This window comes from Myotis lucifugus, unplaced genomic scaffold, assembly GCF_000147115.1.
Source record: "Myotis lucifugus unplaced genomic scaffold, Myoluc2.0 scaffold_239, whole genome shotgun sequence".
Classification (NCBI taxonomy): Eukaryota; Metazoa; Chordata; class Mammalia; order Chiroptera; family Vespertilionidae; genus Myotis; species Myotis lucifugus.
Window position 1 is genome coordinate 227,659 of NW_005871287.1, and position 12,290 is coordinate 239,948.

The 12,290-nt window shown below is 43.5% G+C and overlaps 1 protein-coding gene across 1 annotated transcript; it reads right to left on the minus strand.

The window, feature by feature from the left end:
- Positions 1 to 1,503: 1,503 nt before the first annotated feature.
- WBP2NL (WBP2 N-terminal like) lies at positions 1,504 to 12,290 on the minus strand (the record flags this gene model as incomplete). Its single annotated transcript, XM_023762253.1, has 6 exons — positions 12,229 to 12,290; positions 9,371 to 9,479; positions 8,976 to 9,117; positions 8,681 to 8,773; positions 3,667 to 3,774; positions 1,504 to 1,844 (listed from the first exon to the last, which is right to left on the minus strand). Coding segments are annotated over exons 1-6 (855 nt in total), but the record flags the coding sequence as incomplete, so codon positions are not given.

Consider the following 12,290-nt stretch of genomic DNA (forward strand, 5'->3'; position numbering starts at 1 on the left):
CTTTTTAATATTTGTAAATCTTTGGAAATAAAAAAGTGTTTCTCTTTTCAAGCTGCACTTTCCTAACACTAGTTGAGTAGAACAAACACCTTTTCAAATGTTTCTTGGTCAGCCACTCTATCGCCTCTGTTAATAGGGTATTCATATCTTTTGTCCATTTTTCTTTTGGGTTGATTTGTAGGAGTTCATATATTCTGAGTAAAAGTTATTTGTTTAATATATATGTTGGAAATTACTTTCTCCTAGTCTGTTGCCTATCTTTTAACTTTGGTCATACAGAATTAAAATAAAAATCAATATAGTCAAAATTATATTTACTTTATGTTTTCCTTGATTGCTTCATTGGTTTTGGTATTCTTAAAGGCTTTTCTACCTCTAAACATCATTTTCAATGCTGCATAATATTCCACTGTATGAATATACTATAATTTATGAAATTCTGTCACTATTAGAAATTTAAGTTGTTCCATCCTTTCATTAATATAAAGAATGCTGTGAAAAATAAGTGTTCAACTTGATATTTCTAACATATACCTTAGTGCCTACAAAAATGAGCATAATAAATGCTTCTTGGATGGTGAAGGGGAAAAAGTAAAAAGTCACATTCAAGATATGTTAAAAAAAAATGCAGCTCAGCCCTACCCGGTTTGGCTCAGTGGATAGAGCATCCACCTGCTCATGGGTCCCAGGTTCAATTCTGGTCAAGGGCACATGCCCGGATTGTGGGCTCAATCCCCAGTAGGGGGCGTGCAGGAGGCAGCCGATTAATGATTCTCTCTCATCATTGATGTTTCTATCTCTTTCTCTCTCTTCCTCTCTGAAATCAATAAAAATATATATTTTTTTAAAATGCAGCTCAGCCCTGGCTAGTGTGATTCAGTTGGTTGATCATCGTCCTGTGCACTGAAAGGTCACTGGTTCACTTCTCGGTCCGGGTGCATACTGGAGGCAATCGATGTTTCTCTCTCTCTCCCTCTCCCTTCCTAAAATCAATAAAAACATATTTTTTAAAAATGCAGCCCAATGTCAACTAAATTATTGGGGAATTAGTCCTATCAGTCTACTTTTCCTTTAGCCCATCTAATCAAGAATTGACTTTGCTTCTAAAATCTAGGCATGGAAGTAAAGCTTCACTTTCCCCCTAAGACTGCCCTTCCAGAGGGTGGGACAACTACTTGAGAAAGGTCTTTAAACACATACCTGAGTCCTCCTTCTTATCCTGACTTCAGTTTTAGGGTTCTACTTTGGTTGGTGAATCTTCAGGGTTTAGTTCTTAGAAGGTGGTGAATGGTGCTGAGGAGATGAGGTGGAAGGAAGAGAAGCATCATATCCATCAGGCTGGGCTGCCTCAGGATTGTGAGAGCCAGCTCTATTTCCAGCAGGTGGAGCTTCATATCCCTGAGGTGGAGCTTCATATCCCTGAGGTGGAGCTTCATATCCCTGAGGTGGAGCTTCATATCCCGGAGGTGGAGCTTCGTATCCCGGAGGTGGAGCTTCATATCCCTGAGGTGGAGCTTCATATCCCGGAGGTGGAGCTTCATATCCCGGAGGTGGAGCTTCGTATCCCGGAGGTGGGGGTCCGTATCCCGGAGGTGGGGGTCCGTATCCCGGAGGTGGGGGTCCATATCCTGCTGGTGGGGGTCCGTATCCCGGAGGTGGGGGTCCGTATCCCGCTGGTGGGGGTCCGTATCCCGGAGGTGGGGGTCCGTATCCTGGAGGTGGGGGTCCATATCCCGCTGGTGGGGGTCCGTATCCCGCTGGTGGGGGTGCATATCCCGCTGGTGGGACTCTGTATGCTTCTGGTGGGGCTCCATATCTCACAGGTTGGGGCCCATGGACAATAACTGGGTAAATTGAGAAGAAAAGAAAAAATTAGTTACTTATTTCTTAGAGTGGACAAGGAATAAGTGAGAAGGAGGAAGAAGAAAAAAATTATGCTGAAGCAAACTAACACAGGAAGAGAATCAGGCAGAATAATGGTAAAACCAGATCCTTCAGCTACCACCAGTTGAAAACTTTATCATTTCCTGTTGTGGAGGGATTAAAATAAGCATGAAAATAACCCTACAGTTAATCTCTGCATTAATTATAGCTGTATATAGAGAGATACATGTTTTACTTAATAAAGTTTGTTTTGATTATAAAAAAGTAATACATGCTTAATGAGGAATATGTATTTGGAAAATAGGAAAAAGATGAATTTTTAAAAGTCATCTATAATGTAATCATAACATACAAAAACTTAGTATTTTAATGTATTTCTTTGTAGAATATCTGTTAATATGTTTATGCAATCATGATTATAACTGTCCAATGTTTTATTTATTTTAAATGTTTTTATTTATTTCAGAGAGAGGGAGAGAGAGAGAGAAAGAAACATCAATGATGAGAGAGAATCATCTATTGGCTGCCTCCTACACCTCCCCACACTGGGAATCGAGCTCGCAACCCAGGCATGTCCCCTGACTGGAAATCGAACCAGTGACCTTTCAGTGCAAGGGATGACACTCAACCAACTGAGCCATATTGGCCAGGGCTTAATCAGAGGCTTACTTTAGATACAAAGACACAAATAGATTGAAAGTGAAAGAATGAGGAAATAGATTATGATACATATGTACAGTGAAACAGTATTCAGCCACAAAAAATAAAATAAAGTGCATGCTATAACTGGGATTAACCTAGAAAACATTATGCTAGGTGTGATAAGCCAGACACAAAAGGTGATATACTGTATGATTCCTTTTATGTGATATATTCAGAATAACCAAATCCAGAGACAAGTAGCAGATTAGAGTATATTAGAGATGTTGAGAGGAGACAATGGGGAATTATTACTTAGTAGGGAATTATGGAGTATTTTATGGAGTGATGAAAAATTTTTAAACTAGAGAGCTGATGGTTGCACCACATTGTGAATATACTAAATACCAATTGTACATTTTTAAATTGTTGTATGTTATGTTCTATGAATTTCAACTCTATAAAAAAATTTGTAACACCTTAGCAACATTTTAGATTTTGAGCACAGTATTACAGTTTAATACCCTTTTAAAACTAGGTAACTATTAAGGTTACAAATAAGTATCCTTCAGTTGTATACAAAGCTAAGTGCCAATGACATGCACGTCATGCTCCAAGAAGAACCCAAGAAAGGGCCCACATTTTGGGGTCTGTTGGCAGCCCATTAGGAGACCCTTTGTGGTCTACCAGTAGATGGTGAACAACATTTGAGAATCAATGATCACTTCCCAGTAACATGACAGCAGCTGTGGACAGGCACAACTGTTAAAGGGCACAGGGCATAAAGCCCAGGGCTGGAATCCTTAGTGAGGTTGAAGGGCATAGTGCAAACTTGATGGCGATGCTTGTGTGAAATGGGAAGGGGGAAGTGAACAGGAGCATATGTTTTCTGCTCAGGCTGCAAACAGGAAGTGACTGTTCCCAATAATGGGAGTTGCCTAAGTATGTTCCATATCTGTATATTATTAATTAAAAGTAAGCCTGAAACTTACTGACGTGCCACTGGGTTTCAGTCTGGAAATGAAGTCACGTACTCAACCATTTTCCAACCTCCAAACCTCTGATGCTTCTCCTGCCAGTAAGGTTGGAAGCAAACTAGCATACTTTTCCACCTCCCAGGAAGAACCTTATGCCATACCTTACCTGGACAAGACCTCTGTTGGTTGCACATGCTCCCCTGCCCACTAACGATAAACAGTTCTGGAGCACCAAACCAGTAAGTTAAACTTTGAAGCGGAGTTCCTTCGGCAGCTGAAAAAAGAAATTTGGCAACTTTCTTTTTTAAGTCAAATGTATGTAGCTATCAACCAGATAATTAACTAAGTATTAACTATCACCTTACTTGAGTGTTCAACAATGTTTCCAGGATACAAGATAAAGAATATACCTCGCCCTTGTCCTGAACTCTATGCTTCTTGAGGGCAGAGGTTGTGGCTTATTTGCCTGTTTATTTAGGGTCTAGCATAATGGCACCTACCATAATAGGTATTCAGAAAAAATTTCCAAGTGAGAAATTCTATCAAGTTGGTAAGATATATCTATTAAAGGCCAATTTAATGGCTGTGTGGTACAGAGGAAAGCACTTCTGTTTTTCTCCCTCTCTTTTGAGGGCACTTGTGATGGCATCTGAGGCCCACTAGATCAAGCATGTCAAACTCAAAGGCTAACACGGGCCAAATAAATGAGGCATGCGGCCACGAGTTTGACATGCTTGCACTAGATAACTGAGGATAATCTCCTCATCTCAAGATCCTTAAATTAATAACATCCCAAAATACTTATTTTTACAAATAAGGTGACATTCACAGGTTCTGAGGATTAGGGTAAGGATATATCTTTGGGAGTCATTATCAGCCTACCACACTGATTTCTGGTCATATCACATATGACCAGAAGTAATGTACACCAGTTCCAGGCCTGGACCGTGAAAACTTCCCAGGTAAGATCTCCTCTCTTCCCCTCTCTGCCAGCTATCCAACTGGCCATGTGTTATGTGTTAAAGATGGCAGATACTCTATTACCCTGGGTCCCTGAAGGGCTATGTGAAACAGATTCCCCTTTTAGCCCTGATGATTGGCCTTTATATAAGGATTAATATCTACTATTGTCTTAAACCATTGATAATCTGGGGTTTACCTGATTAAATAGCTGGCATTATTTTAAGTAATTCATTATAAATCTAAAGTTGTCCTCCTTACCCCTGATATTCTCCTTTTCAATATCCTGTTAGTAGCCCTTTTTGGAAGAAGTAATTATTTTATTCACTTATATATTTGCTTATTTTTAAAAAATATATTTTATTGATTTTTTACAGAGAGGAAGGGAGAGGGATAGAGAGCTAGAAACATCGATGAAAAGAAACATCGACCAGCCGCCTCCTGCACACCCCCCACTGGGGATGTGCCCGCAATGAAGGTACATGCCCTTGACTGGAACTGAACCCGGGACCCTTCAGTCCACAGGCCAACACTCCATCCACTGAGCCAAACTGGTCAGGGCTATTTGCTTATTTTTTATATGATTCTCACTAGACTAAGTTTACAAAGGCAGGGACCATGTATGTCTTATTCACCGTTGTGTTCCCAATCGTCTTACCTAGTGTTTGACACACAGTAAGTATTCAATATACATTTGTTAAAAATATAACTCAAAGACCCCTGACAAATCCACTCTGCAGAGGGGAAGGCCATCTTTCCTGGTCAATAAATCAGATCATGAAGCACAATGGACAGTTAATTCCAAAGGCCTCAAGGAAGCCCATCTCACAAGCCCTGAGTCTTGCCAGGGGAGCAGAGGTAGGTTCCCACACCTAAGCCACGATACCATGAGACCCAGAGCAGTTCCAGACACTGGGCCAAGTTCATGTAAGTTGACTAAATCCTTCCAAGTGGCTGTGCAACTGCCTACCTTTGCAGGCCAAGGAGCAGATCTCTTTTTAAAAAATGTTTTTATTGATTTCAGAGAGAGGAAGGGAGAAGGGGGAGGGAGACAGAAACATCAATGATGAGCGAAAATCATTGATTGGCTGCCTCCTGCTCGCCCCTTACTGGGGATCAAGCCCAAAACCAAGGCATGTGTCCTGACCGGGAACAAACTGTGACCTTCTGGTTCATGGGTTGATGCTCAACCACTGAGCTACACCAGCTGGGCAAGGAGTAGATCTTAATGTGAGCACAAAGAGGATCCCCAAAAATTGCCTCACCCTTAACCCATAATCCTAAATATAAGTCCCCCTCAGTACTATGAGGCCAAAACTAAGAAGGAACTCAAGACCCAGTATGCAATTGCCCTGAGTTCCCCAGACATCTGTAGCAAAGAGAAATTGGACTTCCAAGGGTCCCCGACCCTGGGTTCCCCATAGTTGTACTCCCTTTATCTGCCAGGACACCCTGTTATCCATTGTCAGGGTTCTGGATCTCTCTCTTCACTAAAATCTCGCTTGCTAAGACCAGCAAACTCAAATGTCCACACGCTATGTACATTTTTCAGTCTTCATTTTACCAAACATTTCTACAGGAGCTGCCACAGATGACCACTCTGTGTTGCTTGAGACTTTCTCCTCTCTTGACTTCCAGGATAATAAACTCACTTGATTCTCCTCCTACCTCCCAGTCAGCCCCTTCTCAATCTTCATTACAGGTCACTCACTCCTCCTTGCCCATTCCTTAAATGTTGAGGACCCTTGGAATACCATCCTTAATTCATTGAATGAGCCCATAATCAGATGGCTCCCGAGATGACCAGTGTGCTAAAGATTTCCAAATCAGTCTCTAGATACAGTTCATCTCTGGAGCTCTGAGCTGCACATCCACTGACCTCTTGCACTCCCATGTACCTCACACCTGTATTAAGGGATTAGGAGCGTAGGCTCAAAAGGACACAAAGTCTCTTATATAGTATTCTTGCCAAAATACATAATCTGAATATAATCATAATGAACAGACAAACCCAAATTAAGAGACATTCTACAAAACAATAAGCCTGTATTTATTTTATAATTTCAATGTCATGAAAGACAAAAAAAGGCTGAGTCCAGATTAAAGGAAAACAAAGAAGTAAGACAACTAAATTCAATGTGTGATTCAGGATTAGATCCTGCATTGCAGAAAAAAGTGCTATTAGAATTAGGAACAGTAATGGAACAATCATTTGGATTTGAATATAAACTATATTAACAATACTGCTTCAATGTTAAATTTTCTGAATTTAATAAGTACAATGACTAGATAAGAGAATGGCCTTGAGATACACATTAGAATATTTAGGCATGAAGGAAATGATCTTTGTGACTTCCAAATATTTCAATAAAAACAAAAGGGGGAAAAAACAAGAGGAAAAAAAAGATAAAGCAAATGTGGGAAAATGTTAATAATGGGTAAATCTAGATGAAGGGTCCATAGTAGTTCACTGTAATATTTGTGTAACTTTTCAATCAATTTAATTTTTCCCCAAAAATAAAATGTTTAATAAGAGAGAAGGAGTAGGTTTAGGGTTTAAAGTTCAGCTCTATCACTTACTAATTGTACAGCCTTGGGAAATTATGTAACCATCAGTGACTCAGTTTCCTCAGCTATAAGTCAGGGATAATTATTAGCGCCTACATTATAAGGTTTTTGTGAGGATTAAATAAATTGACACATGTAAAGCGTTTGGAACACTCCAGTATATGTTGAACACTGAATAAATGCTAGCTAGTACTACTAGGTCTAAAATTAAACTCACTTCCTCTCACCCTGGCCAGTGTGGCTCAGTTGATTGGGCATCATCCCCTGCACAAGAAGGCTGCTGGTTTGATTCCCAGTCAGGGCACATGCCCAGGTTGTGGGCTGGATCCCCAGGGGGAGACATGCAGGGGGCAGCCAAACGATGTTCCCCTCTAGATGTTTCACTTTCTCTCTCCTCTCCCCCTCTCTAAAAATCAGTAAAAATAATTTTTAAAAAACCTCATTTCCTCTCCAACTTAGACTGTCTCTTATATCCTTTTTGTTTTGTTTCATTAATCCTCACCAAAGGATATTTTTTCCTTTGCTTTTCAGAGAGTTGAAGGGAGGGGGAGAGAGGGGAAGAGAAAGAGGAAGGGAGGGACGGAGGGAGAGAGGGGGAGGGGGAGAGAGAAACACATCAATATGAGAGACACACCAACCATTTGCCCGCTGCACATGCCCTGGTCGGGTCCAAGAGTGAACCTGCAACCCAGGTATGTGCCCTTGAATCGAACCTACAACCCTTTGGTGCATGAGCTGACACTCTAACCACTGAGAAACACCAGCCAGAGTTCTTATATTCCTGACCATGGTTTATAGAATCATGATCCAGTCAGTCTTCTAAGCTAGAAACTTCACTCCATCCTTCTTTGTGTCCTAGCACTTTGCCCATGTCTCTATTACAGCACATGTTATGAGATAACATACTTGCATGTCTGTCTCTACTAGTTTATGTTAGTCTCAACTAGATTGAAGTTGGGAATGGAAGGCAAGGGAGAAAGGGAAAGAGCACTCCAGAGAGAGGAAATATCATAAAAGGCTCAGAGATGAGAGAACAAGGTACAAAGAAGTCCAGTTGGATTGGCGTACAAAAGGTGAGAGAGTGAAGAGCATGGAGTGAGGTTAGACTGAATAAATTTATATCATACAAATTATTTGTATTCAAAATTTGAAAGAGTTCTCTGGTACCATCCATTAGAGCAGTGCTACCTCTTCCCTCCTGTCATCAAAGATGGGGACTAAGCCCAAGAGAAACAAAGGCAAAGCCAGAGAAAAGAGATGACAAAAAGGCATGCGAGGGGAAGAAGAGCTAAGGCAACCAGGGCTCCCTGATGTGAAGAGACTAGTCAGTGATATGAGACCAGCATTTGGATGGATAAAAGATTATGAGGTGCTATTAGTCATTCAGGTGTCTGGTTGGTAAGCTCCCACTAAATTGCAAACTCCTTCCGAACAGGGAGGGACTGAATAATCGGTTTTCCCAGCAGGTTATATTGTACTCAGCACATACTATGTATGCTCAGGAAATGCTTGCTGCATACACATTAGTACATGTGCAACTACCAAGTGCCTACTCACAGAGACCAGAAAATCTTAACTGGGTAACAGTCCTGCTTCAATTCCACAAGCCTCAAAAACCCAAAGTGCTTAATAGTTTTATCATTATCGCTCACCAGCAGAGGCAGCTTTCATCATCAACTGGAAAAATGTGATGGCACCTCCTTTTCTGAAGGATAGTTTAAAAGTAGCCTGTCCTTCCCAGCCACCTGGGGGAAGAAACGGCACACACTCACTAAGAGGCAGGCTGGCACAGCTGGTAACTGGACTAACGCAAACACTGACAGAAACGTTACCCAAGAAGCAGGGTGGCTGTCTTTCGTTTGAATTCCAACATGAGCCAAGTCTGAATCTTAAACCTTCTGGAAGCTTTTAAGAAAAAAAAATACACTTCTGACTGTAAACACGTACCATCTGGAGCTGCCTGAATGGTTCCTTGAATGTAGTTGGGGGCAAAGACTGGCTGTTCGAGGGTGCAGTTACTCATCAGATCAAATGGCATCATAAAAGAAAGCATGGGATCATCGACTGAGTGTGACGTCACGAAGATCACCTAAGAAAGGAAAGTAACTTTGAAAAAGGAATGCAATTTGTCCATAGTTTGAGACATAAAAATGTCTAAGGTTGTTTGCTTTGGCATCCTGGCCTGATGAAAAGCATCACCCATTTTCTTCTATCATTCTTCAACATGGAAAATCTCAAAGTGCAAATGTTCTAAAACACTTTGAAACTCAATGGTTACCCTCTCTCCATTTTAAGGAAAACAATGTAGAGTTAATGAAAATTGAAGTAGAAAGAGAAATTACCCGGTATGAAGTGAGAAGCAACGTTCCCCTCTTTGTACCATGAAAGAAATTGGATCCTGGTGGTTGCTCTGGGAAGGAGAGCTCCACATCACTACACTGATTCAAGACACTGCAGAAAAGCAAGGGCAGACAGCACACAATTTAGAAGTTACATCAAGTGACGAACATAGAACTCCTGGCACAGTTCCTAGCCTGGACAAACACTCAATAAATGTTAGCTGCTGCTACTACTACTATCTTTACTGACATAAAAAGAATTTAAATTATTTTATTCCCTAACAATTCATATTTATTCTTCTCCATCTTTATCTCTGGATTACAACATTCTTTAAATTTTTCGATTGTATTTATTGAAAATCAGTCAGAAATCTTGTATCTTTTTTATTTTTTAATATTTTTTATAAGTATTTTTTTAAAAATATATTTTTATTGATTTCAGAGAGGAAGGAAGAGGGGGAGAGAGAGATAGAAACATGCATGATGAGAGAGAATCATGGATCGGCTGCCTCCTGCAAGTCCCCCACTGGGGATCAAGCCCACAACCCAAATCGAACCCATAAGCCCTTGACCGGAATCGAACCTGGGACCTTTCAGTTCACAGGTCGACGCTCTATCCACTAAGCCAAACCGGCTAGGGCTTGTATCTTTTTTTAAAGATTTTTTTAAAAAAATTGATTTTGAGAGAGAGAGAGAAACATCGATGTAAGAGCAAAACCTCCATGGGCTGCCTCCTGCACGCCCCCTACCGAGGACTGAACATGCAACTTAGTTACATGCCCTGACCAGGAATCAAACCAGCAACTTTTTAGTGCCTAGGACGATGCACAGCCAACTGAGCCACACCAGCCAGGGCTGGATTATTTTTCTTATAAAACTACTTGTATTCTTTCTGTTTATTCACAAATGCTTATACTTCTTGTGCAGGAACTATCAAGCGCTGTGCTAAAGGAAATGTTAAAGCAGGTAAGGCATGCAGAATGCTCCAGAATCCTCTCACATGTTGCTCCCGCTGCCATTCACGTTCTCCCCTCACTCTTAACCTGAAAAACTTGGGTTCATCCATAGAATCCCATTGGTTTTTTCTTAGTAAAGACTATATGTGTTGATTAGTTCAACGTCTTTCCTAATGATCACTAAGGACAATGTCTGCCTTCTTTGCCACTGCAGTCTTACCAAGTGGTGGGTGCTACTAAATATTTACTGAGAGAATGAACAACTGAATTACATGAATACAGGTACTAACACAAGCAATATATGACAACATAAATGGCACAAAAATGTCACGACAACTAAGTGAAAGGGGAGGTTAGTTTTGGTTGAAGTAATTAGGAATGACTTTATAGAAAGATTGAAATATGAGCTGATTCTTAAGGGGTGAATAGTGTTTCAAGATCTTTTTTTGGTTAATTCTCACCCGAGGATATTTTCCCATTGATTTTTAGAGAGAGTGGAAGGAAGGGGGAGAGACACAAACATTGCTGTGAGGAACACGGATTGGTTGCTTCCGGCATGTGCGAAAGAAAGAAACATGGATTTATTGTCCCACTCAGTTAGGTATGCACTGGCTGATGCTTGTATGTGCCCTGACCGGGGATCGCACCCACAACCTCAGGGTATGGGGGCGATGCTCCAACCAGCTGAGCGACCCGGCATTCAAGGGGCTCAGGGGGGCTCAGTGCACCTGAGCACAGCACCTGGTGTCAGGACCGCACTGCCAGGCGACTCCAAAGGACACACGAGGGCCACCCCCGCGGAGAGGGGTGTGGTTAAGAGGGGTCAGGCGGCGGACAAGCAGGACTCTGAGAAACTGGGGGCCGGGGAATTAAGGGAGGGGAGTTGCGTGTGAGGTGGAGGGGCGAACAACCAACAACCGACTCCCTCCAGACAGACAGCCTGAGCGCGGCCAAAGGCGGGGGAGCAGCAACCCTGCAGGCACTGAGCAAAGCGACCTGCAAACCCTAAAGCGCCCGCGGCCCGCCCCGCCCGCCGAGGGAGCGCCATTCTTCCCAGGCGTCTCTTCTTCCGGTCCCAGCCTTTTCCATAAACAGCAGGCTTCTCCCTGGCTGGGGCCAAAAAGTAAGGGGGCTTTGGGAAGTTGTGAAGACAAGGAGCGTCCCCCTCCCGCCCCCCCGCCCCCCGCGCCTGACAGTTTGGAGTCTTTCTAGAATTTTCCACACAATGCCTCTTCCGCCGCCCGAAGTCCACGGCCTAGTTTTCCAGAGTGGGCGGAGGGAGCGCGGCTACGGCCATCACCCTACAAAGGTCGCTACCTCGCGCCCAACAGCAGCTGCACGCCACCCGCAGGGGCGGTGCGACTCCCCGCCGCCCCAGGGCGGCTCACCTTTCTTCTGAGGTGACACGGGACTCCCCACCGCCCCAGGGCGGCTCACCTTTCTTCTGAGGTGACACGGGACTCCCCACCGCCCCAGGGCGGCTCACCTTTCTTCTGAGGTGACACGGGACTCCCCACCACCCCAGGGCGGCTCACCTTTCTTCTGAGGTGACACGGGACTTCCCACTGCCCCAGGGCGGCTCACCTTTCTTCTGAGGTGATGCGCCCTCTCCAGGAGATCCCGCCCCGCCCTCAGTCACCGGAGGCGCGCTCCCGCCCTTCACACGTGCGAGGCCACACGCTTCCGCTTGCGCCACCGCCACGTCGAGGAGCAGGAGCGAGGGCGTGAGGCCGAGGACGTGAGGACGCGCACGCGCACGAACGTCGGAGGCGGCGCTAAGCGGTGAAGCGTCGGAAAAGGGCGCGAAAGCCCCTGATTCGCTGAGAGCTCGCAAGCCGCCGGCTCTACCCAGTCTGTCCCGCCCCGCACCCCCCTCCGACAGCACCCCGGCTTCCCCTCAGGCACCTTTCGCCGTAAGGGATGTAGGGCTTGCGGCGGTTTTCCGTGTGGTTCTGGTTCACCGCCAT